Source organism: Macaca nemestrina, chromosome 4 (assembly GCF_043159975.1).
Source record: "Macaca nemestrina isolate mMacNem1 chromosome 4, mMacNem.hap1, whole genome shotgun sequence".
Lineage (NCBI taxonomy): Eukaryota > Metazoa > Chordata > Mammalia > Primates > Cercopithecidae > Macaca > Macaca nemestrina.
Genome location: NC_092128.1, coordinates 60,199,265 through 60,212,791, shown reverse-complemented (window position 1 = coordinate 60,212,791; position 13,527 = coordinate 60,199,265). Strand labels below are relative to the sequence as shown.

The 13,527-nt window shown below is 36.9% G+C and overlaps 1 protein-coding gene across 1 annotated transcript in view; it reads left to right on the top strand.

Annotated features, from left to right (window-relative positions):
• LOC105475389 (semaphorin 3C) overlaps window positions 1–13,527 on the top strand; it is a 179,233-nt gene that overhangs the window by 126,713 nt on the left and 38,993 nt on the right. The window contains exon 12 of the mRNA XM_011730598.2: window positions 5,056–5,278. Within this exon, the coding sequence (XP_011728900.1) occupies window positions 5,056–5,278 (223 nt within the window). The remainder of the gene's footprint in view (window positions 1–5,055; window positions 5,279–13,527) is intronic.

Here is a 13,527-nt window from a genome sequence, read left to right as displayed (position 1 = left end):
TAAGGCAGAACTTAATGAAAGTGTTCAACTTGAACATCTCCTTATAAGTATAACAGAGTCATGTGCTTCCATCATCATGCTTTGGACAGGTCGGGTACATGCAAAGGATCACAGAAAATTGATGATCCACATAGTCAGTAGTGGCAAGGATACGAGAAGTTCATTGCTGGCAGTTTTGTTGATTACATACGTCTTCTGGTTGTGCTTACATTAGAGTATTTCTGTTTCTCTTAGATGTTTGAAAACAGGAACGTTTCTAGGAAAATTGAATGCATAAGACATACAGACATGAAAAATTAATTACATGTCATCTCACATCGTAAAAAAAATAAATATCAAAGTTTAGAGGAGAGAGAGATTGTAGTAAAACAGCCTGATTTGAAAAGGGATAAAAAAAAAATGTAAGATTGAACTTGCCCTAAAGAGTGATTGGATGTGAATAAATTGGGTAAGAAAGGAAGGGGTTTTCAGATGCAGGGTACAGCATACACTACAAGACACAGATGGAAATGAATAAGTGAGTTTTCAAAGCTCTGTGTGGGTTAGTAGGACTGGAACGGTGGGCTTTTATATGTAGGGGAGGGCAAATATAAGGAAGATGAGGGTCAGCTAATACACAAGTACAAGTCTTCAACTATGTAATTTTTTGAGCTTCAAACAAAGGGCTTGGATTACCAAGGTTGAAACATAAAATATGAGTTTTTCTCAGTATACAAATTTCATAGACCAGTACTAGAAATAAACCTAGATTCTAGAGTGCCACTAAGACCCTTTATATATCTATATACCACTCATCCCCCACGTGTTAAGATCCCCTTGACCATGGTAGTCACTCTTTCTCTGCCTGGTTTTGCATTATTTTCTGCAATCTGTCTTCAGCCTCACCTCCTACCTCTTTCCTTCACTTTGGGCTCCATGATCCAGCAATGCCCTAGGAATTACAGTTCTCTAAATACTCTAAATTTTGTTTTCTCATCTCTAAACATCTTCACTGACCTTGGCAGCTGTAAGTTCTCCACTATTACAAACTCAGTTTAAAAATATTGGCTCTTGACTATGTAGGGAAATTGATCCTAAACCAAAATTGATTATTTATCTTACGTTTGTCTCAAGTTATTACTTTTTGTCATAATATTGTTATTTTGCTTTGAATATGTCTTTCTTACTTGAATACTTGTGTCTAGAAGATAACAGTAATTTTATATTATTATATCCCCTACTGGACACATCAGAGTGCTTTTTGGATAAAGTATGTCCAAATAATGGATACATATATTAATATATAAGTATATTCTGAAAACTGGCCTAATGGATGTGAAGATTAAGAGAACATTTAGAAATTCCAGAGGGCAACAGATATTTATGAATACCTGAGTATAGGAAAGAAGTTTGGTAAGGACAATTGCTGTTACTTTCCTAACATGGCATTCTTATTGTTCGTAGCATTTTATCTCACACTTTAGTAATCAGAGCCCTTGAACTGTCTTTACTCAAAAAAGGAGGGGTTATCACTGCTTGATAAACAAATAGCTAGGAGAACTGAGGAAAAACACTTAAAGGAGAAGTTTACTTACTTAAAATTACTTAATGACTATTTGCAGAGTAAAATTAATGTTCTAAAGAATGAAACACCAGCCAAATTAGTGGACAGATACTTTACGATAGCACATAGATGTTATGTTATCTTTGAAGTTTCAATAAACATGCTTTATTATATTGCAAGGTGAGAGAAAAGTTAATCACTTCTGATTTATTCTTGGCAGTATGACACTGAGCAAACTCAGTACTGCAGATAGAGTCTACAAAGGGCAATCAATTTTTGTTTGTGTTACATTATTAGCACTCATTGTCTTATCAGCAGAGTTGATTCCATGAATCAATAGAAGAATTAATTATTATGAAAAAGAATTATTTGGTAAGTTTGAACATGTACTAGGAGACACTTATTTCTAGATGATAAATTCATGCGAGGATTAAAAAAAGTCTTGTGGGGAATATTTTAATGAATGCAAAGTAACGTCTTTGATTCGATTTGCTTAGATTACCTCTTTAATAACTATGGTTTTGAACAACCTTGACATAATTGTTAACCTGGATTTCAGTTACCTTTAAGGAAAAGCCAGAGACTAGGCACTGATAACTTAATAAGCTTATCTCACATCAAACTGTACTAACTAGAAATTATGTAAATTGTTTAGTAATGTATGCTAACTTTGATTTTTCCAGAACTTAGAAACGGGAATGCTTGCAAATACTTAAGGAGACATATCAGTTTAGCAAGCCATAATTAGTGGTGTTTTATGAAGATCTGGAACTATTTAAATTACCCATGCATTGCTCTTTCCATGTTTTCATGCAGTGAGCAATGTAGTTCCCTTTTTCCACTTTGTGTGAAGATTGAGGCTAGAAAACACCCATAATTCTGTATTTTGCAGAAGTATGGAACACATTCATCAGCTTAGAACAGCCTCAAATTAAAACTTTTGTCCTCATTTTGGTCTTCATTGTGAGCAGTTTATAAACGTGTATTTAAATATAATACGTTTTAAAAAATAAAAGCGTGAACTCCAGATGAAAGTCTAGTTAATGGAATAAAGAATGAGAGGTTTCGTTTTATTACTTGCCTCATTACTGCTACTCTTTTAAGTCATTTAATTGCTCCTTGTGCCTTTCTATAAAAAGAGAACTATATTTATCAGATCTGTAAAAAGTTCTAGTCTAGTAATGTTAACTGGTCAAAGTTAGTCTAAATATTGCACTCATGATGATGCAATCTAAATGAGTGAGATGATATTAGTAATCGGCTGAGATCTAGCTGCACATGGAGGTCTGCTTGGCAGCATTGGCCCGAAGGCACTAATACTGTTGGACAGCTGTTGCAAGGATTTAACCTGGAGATTGTCATATTTTGTTTGGCTCCCCACGTTGCTGTTCTTTTTTTACTGAATCAACATTAAACACTTGGCAGATTTTACATAAAACTCCACATTCTGTCTTCTGCTGAGGTCTGGAAGCACGAGGATTTTATTCTTGCTTAGAAGCAGTCAGCTGGATAAGTGTTCATTACCATCTTTGGATAACACATAACTCCCCAGTTTGTCACAGTCCCCATTGCATCCTGCTATTTATGTCTGATGCTGTGCCTGTTGCTATTGAACAGGCAGCTTGCTTTGTTACTTTCCTTTTACCACATACCTCTCTAAAGAAGATAAATGAAAAATAACACAATAGTGCTGTGTGTTTCAAGAAAACTATAACATAGTGTTTTTGTTTCTGGAAGTAGAGATATCAACAGGAATTTAATATTGACAGGTATTTAATAACATTAGTAATAATGTTGTATGTGTTAAAATATTATACCCAATGGTTTTTCTCATATAGCTTAACACTCAGATCCAATTAGTGAGTTTGAGTTCTGGCCTCAGCAGTTCCCAGCCTACCCTTAAGTTTGGCCTTAGGTACCCTACGAATGGAATCTTCTCCTCAGAGGCCCTTGTCAGGTTCTCTTTCCAGAACTGCTGACGCTGTTCATCAGTCCTTTCTCCAGATCTCATTCTTGTTTTCTGCCTGCCCCTTTGGACTTAATGCTCTGAAACTTTTCCCTCCTGGCCAGAATTGAGGCCCCTGTTTCATACAGACCCTGCACCAAAATTGCAGGCCAGATACAATGAATGATATAATGCATTCATTCAGCTACTCTGGTGATTATCTACTAACCAGCTCTGTTATAAGTCTGATGGCAAAACAATAACAAAATAGACCCAGTTACAGTCAGCACAAGCTTGCAATAAAGACGCAAGCAACTGATATATAGTATACTGTTAGTTAAAATAGGGCTGTGAAGAAAAATGGCAGGCCAAGGAGACAAAGTAGAGATGGAGAAGGGGAAATACTTTTATATGTTATCACTTTCAAGAAGCAACTTTTGAACTGAGAACTGAATGAGGTAACAGAAAACGACATGGGGTGTTCTGAAGAGGAGTATGCTGGGCAGGGAACAGCAGGTGCCGAGATCCTGGAGGGAAGGTATGCTTGAGGCTCAGGAGCAGCAAGACCTATAGTAGGAGGGGCAGGCTCAGGCCAGATCATGCAGAAGCTTGTAGGCTGTTCTAAGCTGCTGGTATTTTATTCTAAGGATAATGAATGGGATCTTTGATAGAGGGGAGTTACCAGATTTAATTTAACACATCCAGTCTAAGCTATCTTCTTTCTTCTTCTTTTCTTCTTCTCTCCTCCCCTTCTCCCTCCTCCTCCTCCTTTCCTCCTCCTCCTCCTTTTTTTCTTCTTCTTCTTTTTTTATGGAGATGGGGTCTCACTTTGTTGCCCAGACTAGAGTACAGTGTTGCCATCACAGTTCACAGCAGCCTCAAATTCCTGGGCTCAAGTGATCCTCCTGCCTCAGTTTCCCAAGGAGTTGGGATCACAGGCATGCACAACCACACCTAGCTAATTTTTAACTTTTTCCCCAGAGATGGAATTTTGCTGTGTTGTCCAGTCTGGTCTTGAACTCCTGGCTTCAACATCCTCTCATTTCAGCCTCCCAAAGTGCTAAGATTGCAGGCCTGAGCCACCTAAGCCCCTAAGTCCCAATTTCTAAGCTCTCTCTTTTGGGAGGGCAGATTAGATGAAATAAAACTTACATGTCAGAGTTTGACTGAATTTAATGATAATATGACTTACTTTAAGAAGTAGCAGCATTAGATTGTGTCCACTAGTTTTTGTTTTCCTAACAATATGGTGTCTGGCACAAAATAAGAAATAGAAAAATGGTGAGTGAGAAGGGTGAAGAGTTATCTCATATACAAGATGGCATCAGCTCTTCTCTGAAAACAGAATAACACACAAGGACTTAGCCTAATTCAAAGTTAATACACACAGTATTAATCATCTACAGATAGTAAAACATAGTCATGCTATTTCTTTTCACCTCCATAGGTAGCAGATATGCTTAAAACAACTGGAGCTACTAAGTGATTTCAAAAGTAGAGAGTTTTTGTTATTACTAGAACAAGGCAACTATTTTATTAACTTGGTTCTTTAAAACTTTCTTTCTAGTGTCCAGGAGGAGCATTTACACCCAATATGCGAACCACCAAGGAGTTCCCAGATGATGTTGTCACTTTTATTCGGAACCATCCTCTCATGTACAATTCCATCTACCCAATCCACAAAAGGCCTTTGATTGTTCGTATTGGCACTGACTATAAGTATACAAAGATAGCTGTGGATCGAGTGAATGCTGCTGATGGGAGATACCACGTCCTGTTTCTCGGAACAGGTAAATATTTGAGCCCAACGTGCTTTAATATGTAGTAAAAGTATGTATTAAATATAGGTAGTAGGTAAGGGCCATGATACTGAAACTAGAAAAACTCCAATAATTACTTCTGTCTAGCCCTTAGTGAGATATTTAATCTCTTTTTGCCTCAGTTTCCACGTCTGTAAAATGAAGCTAATAAATAAACTATAGAGTTCTTGTGAGGAATATATATATATATATATTTAATATATAATACATATAATATATGTAGGTAGGGCTATATGATTTTCTTGGCAATTTGTCATTACAAGATATTTGTATGATTTCTCTGCTGCACTTTCCACCTGAACTGGAAATGAACCAGCCTTGTGAAAAACTTCTACTTGTCCCGATGGGAAAAAAAAAAAAAAAAAAGCAATGATTAAGTACTAGAATTGCATCCAGACATAACCGAAGCTGGTTTATCCCTTATTTAATAAGCCATGTAGTTAAGTGTTCCTTTCAACAGAAACAGACTCTGTGACTTCTTAATCAGTACCTGAAGCCATTTTCTAAGGATAATGATAATGACAGATAGCATGTTCAATACAACATTTGAAAGTGAATGTGACTCAAATATAGACAGGTTTTTTGAAAATATTGATGGCAGTCTTAACACATCTACAAATTCCATCAATTTACTTTGATAGAAGTTGAATGAAAATGTGCTTGTTCATAGACCCACACGATAAGGAATAACTAGCATTGTATGTTACAGAGCAGTGGTTCTCAAAGTGTGGTCCCTGGACCAGCAATATCAGTGTCACTGAGAACTTGTTGGAAATACAAATTCTGAGGTGCTTCCTCCAAAATTCTAGGGATGAAACCCACTCATCTGTGCTTTCCCAAGCCCTCTAAGTAATTCTGATGCACACAAAAGTTAGGAACCACTCCTCACGTCTTTCACACCCTGGCTGTTGGTCAGGCAGTAATTTAAAATCTATTTCAAACATCCCTAACTACCTTACAGGAACTGATGAAATCTCTTCACTTACAATAACACTCCTTACAATAACATCTTATTGTAATCTTAGAACTACTTTATGAAATTAGGTAGTTTATTAGGAAATAGACCACACGTCTGTAAAAGTCATTATAAAATATGGCAGTGGTGGAATATGTGTTCTGGATGAAGGGATAAATTGCACTCATACTTCGATCAGTTTAAGATGTGGATACTTTTTCTTGGCTAAATAAAATTTCCAAAGTGTGCTAAGATAAGGATTTTATTTTATCCTTTTTTTATTCTTAAAAATCCCATATCTGAATGTTTCATTTTCATGTAATTTCAGCTTTACTGGACTGAGACTGAGAATCTTCTAAAATGTACTACTACATTGGTTATCCTTTTTGGCATCCTAGGTTGGCATCCTTTCCCACAGTTGGACATATCTGAGTTTTCACTAGTCCTCTCTTTGCTTGCCTGACAGCTGAGGAATAATCCTTCCTTCCCAGAATAACTGTTCCTCACTCTGCTCTCAATTTGTATCTCATCCTACCATCTCCAGGATTTTTGTTATCAATTATATTCTTACTCACTTGATTCTTCCATTTCATCCTCCACTGAATCCTCAACTTAGAAGCCTTGCCAGGTTATGAAACTAGATATCTGTCTTCACCCACTGCCACCTCTGCTGTTTTGCAGATTTTGCCAAGGTCTTGCATGGTCTCATGATAAGAAAAATACAGGCTTTTAACCACTGAAATACCTCTGTCTCCTATTTGCATCAGTTGGCGTTGGAGAATCTCACTTTACCTATTGCTCCACTCATGTGTCAGAGGATTCTCCTCTCTTCCTAGTGGTTCCGTCTTAGCTGGCTTCCTCCTGCCCATGAATGTGGGTATTCCTTGAGGTTCTGTCTGTGGTCCCCCCCATTTTTTTTTTTTTTTTTTGAGATGAAGTCTTGCTCTGTCGCCCAGGCTGGAGTGCAGTGGCACGATCTCTGCTCACTGCAACCTCTGCGTCCCAGGATCAAGATATTATCCTGCCTCAACCTCCCAAGTTGCTGGGATTACAAGTGCGTGCCACCATGCCCAGCTAATTTTTGTATTTTTAGTAGAGACGGGGTTTCACCATGTTGGCCAGGATGGTCTTGACCTCTTGACCTCGTGATCCGCCCACCTTAGCCTCCCAAAGTGCTGGGATTACAGGCATGAACCACCGCACCTGGCCTTATAGTCCCCTTTTTTAAGATACTCCATGCCCATCTCATTCATTCACTTGGCTTCAGTTATCCATTCTGTGCAAACAAATCCCAAATGTATATCGTTATTCCTTACCATTTCCTATGCTCAGTGTTTTCATGTACAGTTGACTGTTAGATAACACACATTGTATAACCCATTAACATTTCAAACATCATGCTTCAAACTCAATTTATCCTGTTTGAAAATTCTCCACCCAGCAGTTAATCCAATCTCCCATATTTGTATTCATTACTGAACATTTCTCTCAAAGTTCTCTCTCTCTTTGCTATATAATTTCTTTTCTAGGCACGTCACAGTACCTGATAAGCTCAATAAATATTTGTCAAGATAAATTGAAAATCATAACTATGTCCATTGTTACTCATGTAATATGAATTCATAAATGTGACTGTAAAAGCTAATCTTCATTCGCATATAAGCTTTGTTCTCTACAGATACAGCCTTCATGTCAGTGACTACAAAGATTTGCTTTTAGCCTTAGCTCAATCATTCAACGCAGAGTTCGTGTTAGAAAAACAGTTTTCTTTTTCCTGAGGCTGTGTGGTAATTTGGAATATTACCTCTCCATAATGTCTCATATTACCCAGAAAAGATGACTGGCTTTTTTTCTTGTGAGGCCTGCCTTAAAGGTGGACTTAGATGCCACAACTAAGTTGTTGTTGTTGTTTTTTCATGAAAATCTACATGAAATAATTATATTTTCTACATAAAAGATGTAGATTTCATGGGTAGAATTTTAAGCCATTATGAACTGTTCAGCAGTGTTTATTCATAGAAGACAGTAAGAAGCATACTTTTGCACAAATTCTTTGGCTTTTCTTACCACATAAGCTTCTGGCACCATTTCATAGAATTTTTATTTTGGTATTTAAACACTTGTGTCATTTTCAAAAACAATATTTAGGCATATGTTTTTAATTGTAGTGGAAGCTGCACTGATGATTGCTTACAAAGCCACAGGAGTCTCTTGAGGATCCCATCCTAATAGGAAAGTGTGTGCTGTGGCAATGCCCCAGCATCTTACTGAAGACATGGTAGCGCCCTTAGCCACTGGACTTTACTGTCATTACAGGCTGCATTATAATTTTTAAACAATGATTTCAATTTATCTGAGTCTCTAACAACCAGTATATTGGTATAAAATATTTACTGCGGTCGGGCGCAGTGGCTCACGCCTGTAATCCCAGCACTTTGGGAGGCCGAGGCCGGCGGATCACCTGAGGTCGGGAGTTTGAGAGCAGCCTGACCAACGTGGAGAAACCCCGCCTCTACTAAAAATACAAAATTAGCCGGGTGTGGTGGCGCATGCCTGGAATCCCAGCTACTAGGGAGGCTGAGGCCAGAGAATCGCTTGAACCTGAGAGGTGGAGGTTGTGGTGAGCGAAGATCGTGCCATTGCACTCCAGCCTCGGCAACAAGAGCAAAACTCCATCTAAAAAAACAACAACAACAACAACAAAAAAAAAAAAACTACTGCTCAAGTAGTTCTTGGTTTGCTGGTGAAATTTCTCCCAAAGAGAGTTCTCTCTTCTTGTTTGTAACTAAAAGAGACAAAATAGCGTTTTTGGGGGAGAATCACAGGTCATTGTCCCAGGATTTCCCAGCATTATATATCTAACTGTCTTGGGAAGGATATAACATTTCTAGGGTGTTTCCAGGTCCCCTAGTGTCAGACAACCCTTCAGCTGTTATAAACGAATAATGATGCTCCAGTTATTGGCACAGTGAAGCAAGTTTCTCTTTTGTCTTTTTTTCTGTATCATCAAGGAAAATTCAGGGGAATTCAATGAAGACATTATTTGTCAAAGAAGATGCCATAGGGGAAACTTATGTGACAGTTCATTGGAATGCAAATAGGATTCCATGTAATGATACTCACTTTGAATATTATGAATGATTTTGTAGCTTACAGAATCTCCATGGTAGATGTGTGAGCTCTGTGCCTGGTAACTGTTACAGTTAGCCCGGTACCATTATCATGTACAACTCTGACTGAATTTGAGATACTGACCTTCTACTTCATCAAACTGCATCGGATTATTTTTTGTGTTGCCAGATATCAAGCAAAATTAATTAATTAATTAATTAATTTAGAAAGAAAAGAAAAAATGGAGGGAGGAAGGGAAAGAGGAAGGAAGGAAGGAAGGAAAAGTGAGCTTTGTCCTCTGACCTTTTATTTCTTACGGTTTTCATTATTGCTATCTAGTCTATGGGTTGGCAAACTGTTAATATAACCTGTGGCCCAAATCTAGCCCACTGTATGTTCTGTATGGTACATACACTAATAATGTTGTTTTGCATTTTTAAGTGGTTGAAAAAATAAAAAGCAGAATATCTCATGAGCAGTGAAGATTGTATGATTTTTAGATTTCAATGTCCACAGAGAAAGTTTTATTAAAATATAGGCATACCCATTCATTTACATTTCATCTGTGGCTGCTTTTGTACTACAGCAGCAGAGCTGATTAGTTGCTACAGAGACCCTGTAGCCAGCCAAGCCGGAAATATATATATATATTGGCCTTTTATAGAAAAAGTTTGCTTGTTACTGTTTGGTTGATCATTGTAAATTTTTTAAAAATTAATACTTCTTCAAGAAGCTGTTTTCTAATATGTAGATACAATAAAGTAATTCATAATGTTACCCAAAATTAATGTTTCTTCTTTTATCCTGGGTAAAGAAAAAAGGCTGCTACTTTGTTAAAATTTAAACTGGAAACTATATTTATTTATTTTCCCACCCATTCCTGATACTACTGTCTATAAAAAAAAAAATCACAGGTTGAAAACATGTATTTTAAAATCAGCACTTCCTTTTATTCTGTAGTATTAGGGCTATAGGTGTTTTTATGTTCTTTACCTCTCTCTCTCTCTCTTTTTTTTTTTTTAATCTTGAGGAAGGGCTATGAAACAGCAGGCAAGGGTTCTCATAGGATTAACATTTCTATTTTAACTTTGCCACCTACTGCTTGCATCCAGGCCGTTTGTTCAAAGCAGACTGTGTTACACAGTCAAGAGATTTTTGCTGGTTTTCCTTTTGCTTCTGGAGTTATGAAAATATTTAAGTGTCTGGGTCAGGTTCAGAGACATTCTGTAAAATTTATATTTTTAGCACTATACATGAATCAGAATGATGTGTGGTTTTTGATGAAAGAGTGAGAGTATTCTTATGAATGGGTGTTAGAGGTTTAGGATAATTTAATGCTATTATGATTTTTTAATGTAGGGTCAATACATGTGGTGTTCTGCTAACATTCTTACATAGTGTATACTGTCTCATGCTTCTTATTAGCTTCCGTTTAACTGGAGGAGTACTAAGTTGGAATATTAGTTCCAGGAAGTCCTCTGAAAGTGTGGAGTTTTGAAGTGTGTGTCACATATTTGAATAAAGCTTTAAAATGCTTGCCTTGTAGCATTAGAGGATAACTGCCTTCATAGTAACTAACCAGTTCTGGCAGTTGCATCTCTTGGAATGGCACACTTAATGAACTGCAGAGCCAGGAATTTTGATTTTTAAAGAACTCCTTAAAATACCCCATGTAAAATTTGATAGCTGGAGCAGTGCATGTGAGTTCAGAAGCGATGACTGTCAGCTGGAAGTTGTGCGTGAATGTCACTCTGAGGATGATGTCTAGATGTCTCTTTTGCTTTGGCGTAAGGAAAAATCCCTTTGTAAGTTACTGATTTTTAATAACATTGTGGGTCACTGCTTTCCAAAGCAGAATGTGGAAACCTCTGAGAGTTTACCATAGATTCTACAGGGATTTTCACAGCAGGAAATACTAATGGAGCAGAGTAGAACGATGGCTGAATTGATGGGAGATAGGTGATAAGTCACGGTGTCATGACTACTTGATCATGTAGAAGAGTAGCAAAGAGGGGTATGTGAAGAGAGAGGGGAAGAAAGGAACATAGCCCTGAGTGAATGCTAATCTAGAGGCAAATGTCATTTACATTTTACTTTAAAAAGAGAACTTATTAGAAATAAAAATAGGGCTCATTGCTGAAAAAATTCGTTTCAAAAAGCAGGATTATTTTTCTTTAAGCTCCTCTTCGGACACCTGTTATTTTAAGGACAGTTTAAAATCTCATATAATGATTGTATAAAGAATATATACATATAATGTGTTATATATATGTTATTATATATAATAATTGGTTCTAGTCTGCTCAAATTACCCATTTATTTAGTATTCTGACCTAGGCAAATATATATTTACAGATTCCTAAAATATTTTATTACTATTATAATGATGCTAATTAAATTTATTTGCAGTGCTTATCTTTTTCCAGGAATGCTAAATAAATTATCTCATCCAACCCTTATAAATATCATATGAAGAATTGTAAGAATGTAGGTGCCATGGAGGGCAGGGATATGGGTTTCATTGATTGATTGATGTATCCTTAGTACCTAGACTAGTGCCTCACTCACAGTAGCCACTCAATAGATATTATTTGAATGAATGAGTTGCATTTATTATTTGTCATTGTTTTCGGGAAGAATCACAGATAAGTTAAGATCAAAAAGATAGTAGTTAATATGTAATACAACCAAAATATAAACCCATGCCATCTGATTTCATATATTGAACATTTATTCTCTTCACATTTTTACCTCATTTACCATAACTACTTTACATTTTTTCCTTAAATGAAGTTCATTTCATTTATATTTTTTCATTTTACTATGAATTAAATGTTTCATCCACATATATCATGATGATATCCCTGATGTGCTGACATGCAACATTAGCATTGACATTGCTTTGTTTGAATGATACCACTCATTTTAACCCATCCATATGTTGTTGCCAAGTCTTACATGTGAACAAGATTCATCTTGCAAGATGACAGAGAAGACTTGGATGAACTGCACCTTGGAACAGACTGAATTTTTGTGTGAATTAACCTATGTGCTCGAATTTAACCTATGAATTTGATATGTTTATGTCAATTACATTATGGCTAGGAAGAAAGGAGATAAAACTTTGGGGCAAGAGGGGAAGATGTGAAAAGGGAGTAGAACTTTACCTTCATTTTTGATGTATCACTAAATTTTTGCCCATTTACAATTTGTGTTAAAATGGGACTCATATCTATATTCAAAATGTCTTACACGCTCACCAAAACACCCATCAAACTCTTTGGCATGTTTTTGTTTCCTTAATTAAAATGGATTCTGCATATATTTGGAGAGTTTAGAATATCATGCAAGGACCTAGTGGCTCTCAGCAGGAGGACAGAGGGCAGTGACTCGCTCTGCACCGCTGGCTCATTTACTACTGAATCCCTGATGTTTCTCTAGATGACTTGAAAACAATTACAGTCACACCTCATCCCTGGGTGTTGCCCCTATTTAACCCTCTAGTGATATGAATGTAAGAAAAATGTTCTAGCCTGAAGACATTAAATGATGCAGTCTATTGTCTGTGTGTCAGGAATAAATGGCCACACTAAGTTTTTGTTCTTGATGTGCTGCCAAGTTTCCCTGAGGCAGACTTGGCAGGCTTTGTCCCGAGGAGAAGAATTCACAGCCTGCTGCTCAGTCAGGCCAGGCCTTCCCTATGTGAGTATCCATAGGAAGGCTATAGCTGCCAGTTGTGGTGGTTTTTGCAGAAAGCTGATTTTAAATTTTTTTATTTAACTTGGAAAAGTTCAAATTCTAGAAAATAGAAGGAAATGTTTCATTTTAGAATGTGAAATGTAGTATAAGTTGGAATGAAAAGATCTGAAAACAGAGTTTCTGAGGAAGTCTGTGGTATTTAAGAGTCGTATGTGTTACAATGAGTTGCATTCTTATTCTTCTCTTCCACTAATGGGGCGGGCAGAATAATGCCTCTGTCCCAAAAGATCTCTATGTCCTAATCTCTGGAACTGGGGACATGTTATCTTACTTGTGAAAAGGAACTTGCAGATATGTTTAATGTTACAGACTTTGAGATGGGGAGATTTTCCTGAATTGCTTGGGTGTGCCTATTCTAATCACATGAGTCCTTAAAAAGCAGAGCTTACCTGGC